The sequence below is a fragment of the Felis catus genome, chromosome B1 (genome assembly GCF_018350175.1).
Source record: "Felis catus isolate Fca126 chromosome B1, F.catus_Fca126_mat1.0, whole genome shotgun sequence".
Classification (NCBI taxonomy): domain Eukaryota; kingdom Metazoa; phylum Chordata; class Mammalia; order Carnivora; family Felidae; genus Felis; species Felis catus.
Genome location: NC_058371.1, coordinates 146,061,934 through 146,077,639, shown reverse-complemented (window position 1 = coordinate 146,077,639; position 15,706 = coordinate 146,061,934). Strand labels below are relative to the sequence as shown.

The 15,706-nt window shown below is 33.3% G+C and overlaps 1 protein-coding gene across 1 annotated transcript in view; it reads right to left on the bottom strand.

The window, feature by feature from the left end:
* The window catches only part of ANKRD17 (ankyrin repeat domain 17), a 164,936-nt gene that overhangs the window by 48,579 nt on the left and 100,651 nt on the right, over nt 1-15,706 (bottom strand). Inside the window, 7 exon segments of the mRNA XM_045056229.1 lie at nt 4,101-4,249; nt 8,688-9,440; nt 10,915-11,017; nt 11,430-11,573; nt 11,827-11,954; nt 13,680-13,767; nt 15,453-15,562. Coding sequence (XP_044912164.1) covers nt 4,101-4,249; nt 8,688-9,440; nt 10,915-11,017; nt 11,430-11,573; nt 11,827-11,954; nt 13,680-13,767; nt 15,453-15,562 — 1,475 coding nt within the window.

The following is a 15,706-nucleotide window of genomic DNA, read 5'->3' as shown; positions in this document are numbered from 1 at the left end:
TGTATGTAACAGATGTTGTTATGATGACTCTATTCTTATAAAAATGCTAAAATTATATTCAATGTAAAAATATTATGTAAATTATCAACATGACTATTCAATTATGTAGGAATGAAAAATAAGAAGGAATCATAAGACAGATGCAATACTAACGGAAAAAGCAACTTTTAATGAGCTGGGATATAGGTGAAAAATATACCTGAACGGTCTGTAAAAATAAACAAAAAATAAAAAAGGAAATATATCTATTAATTATACCTACATAACTAAATTACTTTGAAAATTATTAGGACTTCAAGGGCTAAGCTTTTTTTAGACTTCCATAACCTTCATAATCCCAAATCTCTCATTCTCTAAACATGTCAGAGGTAGCACATAAAATACAAAAAACATTAAAAAAAAAAAAGCATTTAGAAAGAATGAGAATTATCAGGGAATAATGACAATAATCAGTTAAATAATAAATAACTTGCTTAAAACTTCACATAAACAAGTAGAATGCATGCATTTGAAAGAAGAATGCTTTAATGGCAGCATACTGCATGCATACCACTATTAACTCATTTTTCCTGGTCTCTTTAATATTTCTCATTAAATCATTGTGATGAAACTGTTCTCCATACTGCAAAACCAACAAGGGAAAAATATCCAAAAGATATTTATATTTATCCATTAAAGGCAAAACATAATTTTACATACTTTATAATTTCAGTCCTGACATTTAAGTTAAATTTAATGTCTACCCTCTTTAAAAGATAATCATGGATTTATGTTATTTCACACAATAAATACAGAAAATATTTACTTTACCAGTATTCAACTCTAACCTTCAACCAGATGTACTGTTTCATATAAAACCTATATTTCTTAAAAGTTTCTACATGATTACTAATTTCTGTATCTAACAGTACCCAGATACAAATTTTGTTATGCCATTCCAACAAAATAAAGATTAGAGCTACGTTATGAAAAAAGACAGTAAAAGTCTCAAATAATTCCTTCAAACTATCATTTATTGATGTTTCCTAAAGTAAATGTTGATAACAGCACAGTATATGCTATTAAAATATATTAAATGTTATTATATATATTTTATATATAAATAAATTGTATCTATAAATTATATATATAGGTAGATAGATATAACTTAATATAAATATATTAAAAATATTCAGGAAAGGGGCACGTGGCTGGCTTAGTCACTAGAGCATGCAACTCATGATCTTGGCGTCGTGAGTTCAAGCTTCACGCTGGGCACAGAACTTACTTAAAACAAGACAAAACAAAACAAAAAAACCAAAACCAAAACCAAACAAAACGAATAAAAACAAATATATCCTGACAAACTTGATTCAGTAAAATCATTATGTAAGAGGTAGAGAGCCTGTGGCACATACTTACACACCAAAGGTAATTTTTAGTTATAGAATGTAAGATTTGGGGAACCTTATAAAGAGTGAAAACTCTCGTCTTCAGCAGTCTTCAAGTTCCAGAAATTAAACATGATTCCTGTTCATCCTTGTTAAAAATATTAGTTTCTGCATATAATGATCAATTAAATGAGTTTAAAGTATGATCATGTGAAGACTCATTAGCATATTTTAAAAGACACTTATACGCTGAAGGTTTAAAAAAATTAACATTTGTTTTGTTTTTCTTTAAATTAAGAATTGACGTAAATATGCCCTATGGCCAAGGAAACATGCTGAAAAGATGCAAAGATGAAAGAAAGAAAAGATGCCATCTAGGTGGTGGACCTATTTTCTATAATCTAATTTACCAGGTTAATATAATTAAAATCAGTGTTCATACTTAAGATAAAAAGTTGAAAAGGAGGTAGCATAGTGCAGTGGTTAAGAACATAGATTCTAGACCTAGATTGATGGGGTGGTTTGAAAGACGGCTCCACCATAAATTAGCTGTTGTTGGGTGAATAGTTAGTATCTCTAAGCAGGAACTTTGTAAACTCTATGACAAGCAGTGTAACTCATGATAGAGTATCCCAACTGAAAAACCTCAATGTAGAGACCACATATTTAAGAAGAACACAGTCAATCTTTTTACATAAGCATGTCAACTACAATTAACATATTAGATTTTTTAATTTAAAAAAATTAGAAATATTTCTATGTAACTTCTTAGAAATTAACTTATAACACAGCAATAGCTGGTTGAGTAGTATAGTCCGGTAAAATTTCACCACCACTATAACAATTTCAAACTCAATAAAATCATGATCATTATGAGGAATTTTTTCTGTGGCTATTTTATTCAAAAGAATTTTTTTTTAAATCCTTTTATATTTGGTGAGGTTTTTAGTTTTCCTTATGGATCAATTCTTAATTCCATATAAAAACTAGAAATTAGATCTCTGGTTAAAACATAACAGCTATAGGTTACAACATAACAGCCTCAGAGGGAAAAAAGCCTGGAGGAAAATAATGCAAATTCAATACCAAGTTCAACCCAGTTCTATATTGCTATATATTATTAAATATAAACCATGTGGTTCATAAATGAATATTTCATAGTTTTTTTAATTTGAAAAAATTAAAAAAAACATACTATAGAGTACGGTAGTTAAGGAGGGTGTCTTTGAAGTCAAACCCACCTAGGTATGACTCTCAACCCCATCACTTAGCTAAATGAACTGATCCTCAGCGATATGTTTAATCTCTCTCTTAGCCTTGGTTTCTTCATCAGGAAAATGGTTATTTAAAAGTAGTTACTTCATATATGTGGTCTGAAACTCAGACAATTCCTTAAAATAGCCTTGACAACTTTAAGTGCTTAAAAAAAAAAAAGTACATATAACTTAACATTTGGAAAGCAAATAAGAACAGAAATGTAATTCCTTTTTCACAGTATTACCAAGAAACATTTTAATGAAAAGGAAGCATTATTTTCTTAAACATTCTAAAAAATTTTATTTATTTATTTTGAGAGAGAGACAGAGTGAGTGAGCAGGAATCCTAAGCAGGCTCTGCACTGTCAGCCTGGAGCCCGAGTGGGGCTCGAACTCACGAACCATGAGATCATGACCTGAGCTGAAATCAAGAGTCGGATGCTCAACCAACTGAGCCACCCTGAAGCCCCAGAAGCTTTATTTTCAATAGGTTGAGAGTACAGAGCCTTAATGGTAACATACACACACACACACACACACACACACACACACACACTTTAGGCAATTCAGGGTTACAAAGAACTGATCATTTACAAAATAAAAAGTTTTATTATGTATACTGCCACCTTCACCCATGTCATGCCTTCCCCACCCCAGATATATATTTTTTTAATTAAAAAAATGTTTTTTAATTTTTATTTTAAGTAGGCTCCATGTCCAAGTGGGGCTTGAACTCACGATCCTGAGAGTAAGAGTCATGTGCTCTACCAGCTGAGCTAGCCAGGGACTCCCCAACCCCAGGTAAAAATCAAAATACAAAACTAAATAAACCAAACAGTTCTCAGTACTAAATAAGGCCATATACCTTTTACCTTATTCAGCAGTCTTCTAAGCTAGGCCTTATCTTAAGCTTTTTTCCAGGACAAAACACAAGCTATCCTCCCCTCTCCAACTTCACTCTGACCTGAGATTACATGGTAAACTAATTTTCTAATTGGGCTTTTTGTTTTGTTTTGTTTTGACTTAGTCCTAAGACACAGACAGTCACTACATGTTTTAGTTGGCAAGATCAGAACTTTCAAAGACAATATAAATGCAATTAAGTATATACGATACATAAATGGAAGAATCTTTTATGTGTAACCTATTATAAATTAGAAGCATAGCTTCTAATTTAAGATTAGAAGAAAATACATACTAATTATAAATAAGTTATTTCTTTTAACAACCTCTTCTAGACTACAGTTAAAAAAAAGTTACTGATGACCTTGAAAACCAGACTATCACATAATTATCAGTAATAATCTGTATTTGGAATTTTATTTTTTAAAATGTGGATTTGCATTCCTAACTGTGGCTCAGATCTCTGGCTGGAGACAAAACAGTCTAAGATGACTTAAGTCTAAGATGATTAATGTTTTTACTGATGATATAATTTTAGTTAAAAACCATCCATCCTGAATTTAGCGCTTACCTGTGCATCAATATCAATGGCAGGGTAGATAGGAAGCATGGCTGAAGGAGAGATGATAGGACTTGGAGTTGGAGTCTGAGGTTGGGAAATGGAAGCAGCGATACTGTGTGTAGGAGTGTTTGACATTGCAGATGCTCTTCCACTGACTGCTGTTGAACAAAATAACTGCACTTAATAAGGATGAAACATTGTTAGGTAACAGTAAGAAATAATTATTAGAAAATATTTAAAGACTTCTTAAAACAAAAGGTCTATAGGTAAACTGTCACAGCACTAATAACTCACTTTTCTGGTTATTTCTGACTTGGGATAACAATCTAAAAATAAAGAGTATATTGAGAATAACCCATTTTCTAAATAATAATCCATGTGAAAACCAAATTCCTCTCTTACAGTATGTATTCATAAAACCTCAATTCAAAATAACCCTGAAAACAAAAATATTCTTATGAATTAAAATTGAATATAAATGCAAATGGATAGCTGTTCATTATAGCTTCTTTTTTTTTTCATTATAGCTTCTTAATCAGAAAACGAATAAAAGGTAAAACAGTCAAGTTCAGACGGAGGAAAGTGTGAGTTTTAACCTGCCAATGTCACACCTTATATTCCAATGAAAGTAATATCACTGGGGAGAACCTCACTATAGAATCATTTAAAACACTTCCTACTCTTTTACTAACTGCAGACTGGGGGATGGTAACTTTCTGAATGGTAGTCCTCAGTAGGACCGTATAGTAAAATATAAAAATTTGATCCTCACACAGAAATATAGTTTCCCACATGTAGAATTATTCTGAGGGGGTTAAAATGCCCACCAATCAAACCAGCAATCACACTGACGAGGACAAAATTAAAAGATTAAGGTAGAAATAAATGTATGCACAATCATCCTTCAAATATAGATTATTGTTAGTTCTAAGTATAATTTTTCCATGATATTATTTTCACCAAAATATGCAAATTAATAAGGGGCTAATTAGGTCAGTACTTGAGGTGGGAGGACTCCAGAAGTCGTGGCAACTGAGGGTATTTATATTCCCTCATGGATTCACTTCTGGAGCTGATATGTGAACACCAACCCTTTTTCCCCCCTATTAAAAATGCTATAGCACTGAAGTGTGGGCATAAATCTTTGAATGGTCAACGGTAGCGTGGATGTGTGTTACCAACATACTTATCAACTACATCAGACAGAAAACAATCATGATTCACAACTGGATCTGAAACCAGGCAAAAGAGGTTATGATCCTGCCAAGAATAAAACTGAAATTGACCTTATTATAACAATTATAAACATGATTGTCTATTAAGAAATCTATTTTACATGAAATCCTTAGTTCAGGCACAAACATACACTATACATTATAGCAACACACATTCTATGATTATACATTTTTAAGTCCACTTAAAAGCTAAAGAAAAAACAAAGAAAGGAAACAAAACAAAACAAAACAAAACACTGTTTGAATCCTTAGGGATCCAGATAAATAGAAAAGGGCATGTACTAATATATTAAATTGATCATCTAATGACCTTGATATTGTTATTCCATATTGATAGTTTTATGTTAAAAAAAATCAAGTTAATTTAAATGTACACATTCTAGATATAAAATCTCAAAACCATATAAAATCTATGGCTCTTAAAACAGATTCCATAATCTCCTCTGATTTGACTGATTTTCACAAATAAAAATGCTAAATACAAAAATCAGCTTAAACAGAATGAACACCAATCTGTCCAAAGAACTGATTTTTATTTCACAATAGTAAAAAAAATCTAAGCTTTACTATTAAATGACTATATTGTTATTTACATTTTAACTGGAATAAGTTCTTTTAAAGAACACACTAAAATTAGTTTTCTTATTTTGGGTCAAATTGCTTGTTCTTGCCACCTCATCTAAAAGGAGAGGAAACACCAATTCCCTCATTTCATTTCATTTCATTTCATTTCATTTCATTTCGGATAGTTATGAAATTGGTTTATTAGAACTAAATACCTGCCTGTCACTCAATCATTCCCTACAGTTAAAAGTAACAACTTATAAATATGCAGGTACCTGAAGGAACTCTGGTATAGATCTTTACATGTGGTACTTCATTTTAGGGTCTGATTTCAGAAAAGGAGCACCAGATGCTCTAGAAAAGTTTTAACATTAGGTAAGGAAAGAAAGAACTTGAGAGCACAGCAAAGGCAAGGTGTTAAGACTGGCTAAATAGGGAACTGATTTTGCTCTGACAAGGATGGAGAACAGGCAAGACAGAAGATTTGGGTCAGCCAAGTACTACAGAAAATGATACTGAATCTTACAAGAGGAGTCTAATAAATTGGAATAAAGAACAAGTTTATTTAGGTTGTTTAAAGAAAAAGAAGAGGTTATGCTTAAGTGGGGAAGGAATACGGCACCTAATGAGGTTACAAAATATTAAGAAACCCAAAGAAAGAAATGGAAATGATCATTAGTCAACTGAAAGAACAAATACTACCAAAGAAGTTGCCTAAAGAAAAAAGTCGTAGAAGTGAGTGCATTAGTATATGTGTATGTTTATGCATTTGCACATGCATGATGACAGGGATGGACCGCAGGTAAGTGGTTGGATGTTTTTAATCCTGCTCTTCCGTCTGGTCATCTCTCCTCTCTCCATATAAATGGGCATAATAAAGAGGAAGAGTATTTTTATAATGGGAAGTATTTATCCTATTTCCTAAAAACTTGTGTGCTTTTGAAATTTTTTTTATATGAAAACACCTGGAACACAAAGGCAGAATTTAATTGTTTTCGTCTGGTAAACCAATTAACAGAAAAACTACTTTACAAACCTCTGATAATTCTGATCAGCATAAAAACTGTACAACTGGCAAATCAAGGTTGATAACTATGCCCAAGAACATCATGTAAATTCTGATAGCATATCAAAAAAAAATTTTTTTTTAAGTATTCCCTGGTAGGAATGTCCATTCTTCATTTAAATAACTTGATACATTTTTTGGTAGTTCAACCAACATAATAGAAAGAAGACCATTATGACCTAGATTAATGGCCACGTAAGTAACACCAAATTTGGGACTTTTGGCTACTGTGCTCCAATCTTCATAAGATACCAATGTTTCTTTAATTATATTCCCAATTATTATAACCAGCTAATGGTGATTAATAGTAATTTTCAAATCTATAGAAAAATTTTATGTACAATTTTCATAAGATACTAACATTTCTTTAATTGCAATCCCAATTATTATAAGCAGCTAATGGTGATTAATAGTAATTTTCAAATATATAGAAATATTTTATATTTATCACTATAAGAATCTTCACAGTTCTTACTAATGATTATTAGACTATTGCACCCTCTAAGATTAGCAAAGAATTTCATTCCACATATTGTTGCTGGGGTGATACTAAAAGAGAACTAGGAAACTTTAGAGCAATTTGTAAGAACAAAATCTGTCTCATTAGCTGGTGTCTTAATTTCTGAATGTTAGCTAAATATCTCAACACTATACAATTTAATTTTCTTTTATGTTTTTGAAAGATGAAAGATAAATTATATGTAACCTCATCATACTACATAGTGCTGCCAAAACAGTTTCAAAATTAGAAAAACTTAATCATATAGAAGTATAGAACAAAGAATAAAAAAAGGGGGAAGAGAACAGATAAATACTATCAAATTTCAACTACTTGCTGCCTTTTTCTCTTTTCCTTCCTTTTCAAATTTTCTTTTTTATCTTTTTCTTAAATCAAGAAAATTATCCTTCGCAGTATAGCATTCTTATGGCTTATAATCCTGTAGAATCTCATTCTACTACTTTGTTACAGAACTCACAAAAAGTAAGTACCAAAAACTAGAATCATTAAAACAACCTTCTAAAATATTTCTTCTTGCAATGAAACTAATTATAATGGAATATAATTTCTCTGGCTACACACTGAAAGATATATCATTTATGATACTGTCAGGGGACCACAACTTCCCATGATACAATTAGAAAGAGACTACACATTAACATTCACAGGGGATAAAATCACTGACATACAATCAAACCCTATTTGGTTTGGTACTTTATTATCATTGTAAAAGTGTTTAATTTTTTTTTTTTTTTAATATCCATCAGGTTTGAAGTCTGATCCATTAGGATATAAAGTATTTCTGTTCACAAATAAGCTTCCTGATGTGTCCTACTAGTTTTGCATTTCAACTTCTATCAATTTCCCAGTTTAATGGTGTGAATACAGAAGCACAAAAGCCAAAATTCAATCTTAGTATTGTGAACTTAAAGAGAAAAAACAAAATCAAAAACAAAAACTCAAACATCAACCCCACTACTGAAAAAACCTAGATCCCCAGCCTACCCAGCTAAGCCAAAAAGTTTCAGTCACTTGTATTGCATGAGCTAATCTTTAATTCGACCTGTATCCGTCTGAGAACTTCTGAGATTGAACTAATACTTCTAAGGATATACATGGGTCAAGAGTCCAAAAATAGTTCTCAAGTTGGGTAATGGCAAAAAATTCTGGCACACTCTTACTCGCCTTAAGCAAATCATATTTGATACCTGCTCATAACAATATAAACCCACCTGCCATGATGTCATCCAGCGTGTCATTGAGGGTCTGAGCAGGGCTGGCTACCATTAACCCTTGTTGTGTTTCTGTCAGAATTCCTTGCCCCAGCCCTGCCAACTGTGCTTGGCCCAGTACTGGCTGTCCAACTATCACTCCTTGCAGTTCTGTAAGATTTGCGATGGACCCTGGAGGCAAGGGACCTGCCGCCAGAGGCAAAGCTTGAGGCATGGCCAGAGGCTGGATTGGTGCAAAACCCATCTGAGCAGCAGTCTGCTGGGGTTCATCTTTAAGCAAAACGGGATCCACTTGCTGTAACCGTGCATAGTCTCCCTCGGAAAGCTGTTCTCCAACCCCAACAGGAGTTAGCAGTCCCAGATGTTGGCAAGACTGTTGCTGCTGCTGCTGAAGTTGAATTCTTTGAGCTTTAACCTCTAGATACTGCTTTTTTAGCTGCTGCTGAGTTTTCAGTTGTAACTCTCGTTCTACTTTCTGTAGCTCCTCCAAAATCTTTTGTTTCTTCTGAATTTGTTCCTCCCTTGTTTTGTTCAGCTCCTCGATCTTCTCCTTGGTAAGTTGGTCAGCGTGAGCCAGTTCCAAGGACTGCAGCTGTGCATTCTTTTCTATGGCTTCTTTTATCCTCTGTTCCAGTTCTGTTAACTTTCCCTGAGCCTCTTCTACAATGCTCTCTGGAGACTGATTGGTGATGTAACCCTGTACATCCTGGCTGTTTGCTGGCAAATGGCTGCTGGACTTTTGTTTAGAAGCAGCTGTGTGAAAAAGAAACCCCCTCAGAAGTGCACATGAATGGCATCCTCATTACAGAGTTACTGTTGGGAGGTTTAGTGCCAACAGTTATGCACCAAGTTATCATATCCACAGAAGGTGAAAATGCACTGTTAAGAAGTTTAAAAACAAATCCACCTTCTTTATCATAAATATAAAATGTATGTATTTTATGTGCATAGAGAAATCTCTGGGAAATTAATTTTAAAAATATCACATGGCTAAAATTAGACAATAGAGGGATGCAGGTCTGTGAGATCTAAGTGGTGCAATTAAAGTAAAATCTAAGGCTATGTGTAGATACTTCATCTGGTCATAGAGATGTAAAAACTTATCATCAGAACAGAAAAATAACGCTAGATTATTAAGATGTAAGGAAAACTTAGACCTCTAAGTCAAGGTTTTTCCACATTTGATAGTCTATGTCTTTTAAACACACACACATACACACAAAGAGTACCCAAACCACTGAGAAGTACCGGGAAATCTAAATCCAGCTAAAATTTGTCTTTGTTGGGGGACTACCATCTTCAAGACTGATAAAGGCAAGATATAAATTCACATATTCACACAGCTACCTGGCCAGTAGAGATTTGGGATTCAGTTTCCCTGGAAGAAAAGATGCTGGACTACGCCATCCACTGTATCTTCTGACAGCCAGGTGAATAAACAGATCTGGCTATGGGTACAGCAATCAGTTGTTTGCTACACCAACTGAAAAAGGTGCCAAGGCTCTAGACTGGTAGTAGTGACTGTAAAGAGCTGGTGGAAATACTTAGTATTCTTGTTGGTAAAATAATATAGGTAGCTAAAAACCAAAAAATTAAAACCACATTGGTTCTTCAGGTGAAACTTTTTAAAAAGAAAAACTGATTCAAACTGGTAGCTGTAATGTTTTGGGACATGACTTAAAACATGCATGGTGTAACATCCACAAGTCAAATATGGACCTCAGAGTTCTAGAGAAACAAACAAGCATATCTGAAGTAACTTTCAACTATTGACTGAGAAAGGTAGCCCAGATATAAAATCTACATTAAACCAGTTACTCTAAAATATAGTTTAATTTTGATCTAACTTGTTCATTTTATGCCTTAGATCACTACAGAAATTTAAGTAATTTACAAAAATGTCATCCAACTATACCCAGCCTAACAGTTTAACACGAATAGAAATGACCAGTTATTACAAGAAATGGTGGATAATCAGAACTGCATCAGAGATGAGCATCTGAATTTCTCCTGCTAATGCTGACAATTCTAGCATAAATCAGTGCTATTAACTATCTTCTCTCACAGTAACATGCCTTTTTCACTAGTAAAAAAAAATTTTAATTATGTCAACTTAGTAATATTCACCTTTTGTGGAAAAATAATTATAAATGGCTAGGTTTTTTGGTAATCTTATCATTTTTACCTGGATAACATGTACAAAACAGTCTTCAGAAGTATAACTGACCTTTATTCCTGATGGGAAGAGTAGTGGCAACATTGGCAGGTGGTTTGTCAGGCTCCTGAGGTGGGACAACCATGGGCAGTGCTTGAACTGGTACACGAGGAGCCTAAGACAAAGGAAACTGATTATATCTCTGCTTTTCCTACACACTCCATTAAATAACATGCTTTAAGAATAAGTTATAAAGACTTCTTCAAAATATTTGTAATATGGTATTAATCTCAGACACTGATATATTTACTTAAAATATGTTGTTGCCAAATTATTCTCCACAACGCTTTTTTAATGCACTTTGAATTCAAATGGTTATTCTTGCCATAGTAAGAAAACAAAGCAAAATCACATCAATCTACAGTCTGAATATTAAACCAGATTATATCATTAACCATTTCAACTGCATACCTATAAAGAGAACTACATATTATAACAAAGTATAGTCAGATCTGTTTAAACTGAAACTATGAGACAAAAGAGGATAAAGAAGATATGATATAAAATGTTTTCGTTTTGAATCTTACCCTGTTTAAATCGTGGGATGGGGGGGTTAACTGAGTGACATCTGGTGGAGGGGCCGAAAGCAAATTATTAGGATAGTCCAAAAGATAGCAAACAACACTCGTATGGCCACCTTTTGCTGCTTCTATCAACATAGTTGAGCCATCCTAAGAGTGGACACAGAAAGGGAAAAATTAAAAAAAAAATAAGTTAACTTATAGAACCATTAAGGATGATAAAGCTAACAGCCCCTAGCAATTCAAATCTTAGGTTTAGTAAAGAACACTTTCCTCTAATAAAACAGAAGAAAATGAATATGTTTAGAATGCCATTATAAATCGAACTGGTAGATGATATTTTCTAATGTTCAAGAGTGAAGAATTAATTCACAATGCTACCCGAAACATTTGAGTTACATACTTTTAAACGATGAGTAGGATCTGCCCCATGAGCCAAAAGTAGTTCCACCACTGCCAGATGACCCCCTGCACAAGCCAGGGACAGTACAGTATGGTCATTATTAGCTGTGGTTCTATTCACATTCGCTCCTAAAACAGACAAGACATGGAAAATCATGTTAGGAGATTGAGGTTTCTTAAATTATGGTAAATTTCAAAATCATAAAGAATAGAGAGAATAGCATAATGAATATCCATATACCCATTACCCAGCTTCAATGATTATAAACACACAGCCAATCTCATTTCACATAAACCCATTATCAATTCTCCTCTCCCATCTTGAATTACTCTAAAGCAAATCCCAGACAAACATGACATAATTTCATCCGTGAATATTTTAGTATGCACTGGTAGAAGATAAAAATAAATGTATATATTACTCCTAATGTAATTAGTTTTAAAAAAGTAAAACAAAATTTTATCTACATTTTAAGTCCTTCTCTAGGTATGTGGAGAATTACCAGGGAACAGAAAGTAATAGTACTACTGGCTTCTTTCACTGGGAAATATCTGAGCATGAAAACAGGTACACTGCCCCTCCAATATGAATTCATCTCTGATTTAGACAGTGTGCTAGGCAATGCAGGAAATGGATATAAAATAGCAGAAAGAAAATGGAATCTGATTAATTAAAATTTATCAAAGAGAGAGGATTGTGATTATATAAATAATTCCATTCTTGAAAATACTATGGCATAAATATACATCACAAATAAGTGTTCAAATTGCCTAAAGTAATTTGACCAGTAACTTATTTCTGACTTAGTTTCTTTTGCTATTATTAACAATTACAAACTTGAGATTTCTTTAGTATTTTTGCTAAGAAGGAAATGGTATATATTGCCATTTTAATTGTACATGGCTTGTATAGTCTTTCTTTTATCAATGTTGAATCAACAGTAAAATCTTTCATATCCTATACTTAAGGATATGATGAAATCTGTGGGGCGCCTGGGTGGTTCAGTCAGTTAAGCATCTGCCTCTTACTTTTGGCTCAGTTCATGATCTCAGGTTTCGTGGCATCAATCCCTGCATAGGGCTCTGTGCTGACAGCATGGAGCCTGCTTGGGATTCTCTGTCTCCCTTTCTCTTTGCCCCTGCCCCTGTCACACAAGTGTGTGTATGCTCTCCTCTCAAAAATAAATAAATAAACATTAAAAAAAAAAAAAGTATGATGAATTCTGCATACAACACTATTTCAACTTGAACTTACACAGTAAACACCTCACAAATAATTTAAAGGAAGTAATAATATGATACGTTAGTCATTTAAAATGGTTTTTGATATTCAAAGTAGAATTACTGACCATAGATGAAAATCTTCCATGCATTTTGGTTTTTATCACATTTCAGTTTTGAATACTTTTTATACCGTATTTATGACCATTTCTCTATATTTTACAAAGAAGGAAACTTAGGCCCAAGGATATGTAGAGTAGAAAAGTGACTTGCCTTAAAGTAATTCAGTGGCATAAGAATCCAGGTTTCAGGATACATTATTACATAAACAGAACAGACTTTAAGTTACCTAAACCCTCAAAATTTTACATACAGAAATTTTTCTTTATGTAAGTGTTCCTTCACAAGGATGGTACTCAGTATGACAATCCTTCATAGTTTGGGACTATGGAACTGTTTGGAGATGCTCTATGCATTGAGGATATTTATCAACCACCCACTCACAAAATCTCAGTAGCATCCCTCCACCAGTCATACCCAAAAATTGTCCTTTACCTCTCAATCTCTAAATATCCAAGGGCAGGGAATAGACACCTTTGGGGAAAAAAAAAACTACTGCTTACCCAAACCTACCTTTACTAATTAAGAACTGAACAGTACAAACATGACCAGCTCTTGCAGCTTTCATTAAAGGAGTCCTTCCACCTTCAGATTCATGTTCCTATGTAAAAACACAGACTTAATTGATATTTAATTGCTAGTGTACAGTTATTCTTTTTCATGAAAATAAAAAGGAAAAGAACTGGACTAATTTCTAAGTCTAAAGATATTAAATATCATGCTTTGAAATGAAATAAATTTAAGGAATACATTTTTAAATTTAAAACTCAAATTAGAAACATGTTCTACAGATGTAATTTAAGAACTGAAATTATATTCATGTGATTGTGACACCTTCAACTAAATCCATCTGGGTAATTTTTCCTTCTCTCTCTCTCTACCAAAAGGACTGTGGAACTTGACCAGTGAATGGCACTCTAGCACATCCTTCTCCAATCAGCATTATCCCCATCTACTCCAAGTGATTTTCTTTTTGTAACCTTGCATCCTACCTGTATGAATTTCTGCAAGTACATCATTCCCTTTCTTTATGGACCTCCCATTAAAACCACATTATCTTATATGAAAACAACAAGGCTAGTGACTTAATATCTCAAAAACCACCAATTACAACGTCTTACTAGAGATTTCTGGGTCTCAAAAAATGGAGAATCTATTGCCTTCTTCTTATTGCTGGGTAATGAGAACACTTGGAGAAATTTTCCAAGTTATATTTTAAAATATAAAGATTTGGGTTATAATACATACAATATATATATTTTTTAACACTCACATCTGATGAACAACTTTTGAGTCTTCTCTTAAGCCACACACTAAGTTGTTTGAATTGCAATTAACTAAGCAAGATACATTGCTGTATGTTTCACAGTCACTGTGGTAAACACTGGAAAGCTCAAAATCTAATCTTGAAGAAATAGGCACACAACTAACTAGAGTATAATATGTGCCATAAGGGCTTCAAGAGCTGTACTAACATACACAGAACTGAAAGAGACCACAATAGTAATCCAGTTCCACTCTTCTCCTTCCATAAATGAGGAAAGAGAAGTTAAAGTTGGCAAAACTAGTTAATGGAGGAGTCTGTTTCTGCTTGCCTGTGAATTTTTGTCATAAACTATGAACTTCTACAAGAACACACACTTGCTTGTTAATCTCAGCCCCATGAACATATGGGTACTTAAGTTTTAACTACCTTTTCATGTCTCACTTCTACTTCCTCACACGTGAAACTGGAAGACTATTTTCCCCACACACGTTTGCTTTTCCTTCCCCGTCAGGCTGTCCTCACACTATTTTTTCCAACAGGAATATCTCTTTTGTCACATCACCATATCCACCTTTCTAAACCTTAATGTAATATCTCAGATGACGTCTTTACATCTTCTGAGCTTCTTTATTGTCTGTACTTTTGCTGTGACATCTCTTCATAATCCACCCTACAATAAACTCAGTATTTCATCCTTCTAAGTTGTAAGTTGAGGAGTATTAAATACTTATATTCTAAAAATAGCTAAGTACCTAAGAAAAACTTTGTATTAATGTATCTAATACAAAATTTCCCTTTTATGGGGGACAAGGGGAAATAGACTGTATGACCCCACTAACAAGAAAAAAAAAAAAACAGACACCAAAGAGTGTAGGAAAAAACAATGACCAAATGAGAGAAAAAATAGCAAAAAGGCCAACAGAAAATTAAAAGAAATACCTTTTATCTGTAATCTCCACTGAACTTTTAATTAATTTGTCTTGGTTTTAAGTATTAGGATTTAAAAAGTGACAGTTTACCAGATCTGCTCCTGCTTGAAGTAGGACATCTGCTACATCGGTATGACCATTCTCACAGGCATATGTTAGTGCTGTATCCCCTGTTGCTGTTGTTGCATGAACGTTAGCTCCTATAGTAGTATTAAACAATACAGAGACTTAATAAAAGAATTGTAAGACATAAATGATGGACACAGAAATTTCTAAATAAGCCATATGTCTTCAAATTAGACAAAATAGTCATCCATTTCTAGAAATAAAGAAGACTGTCAGCA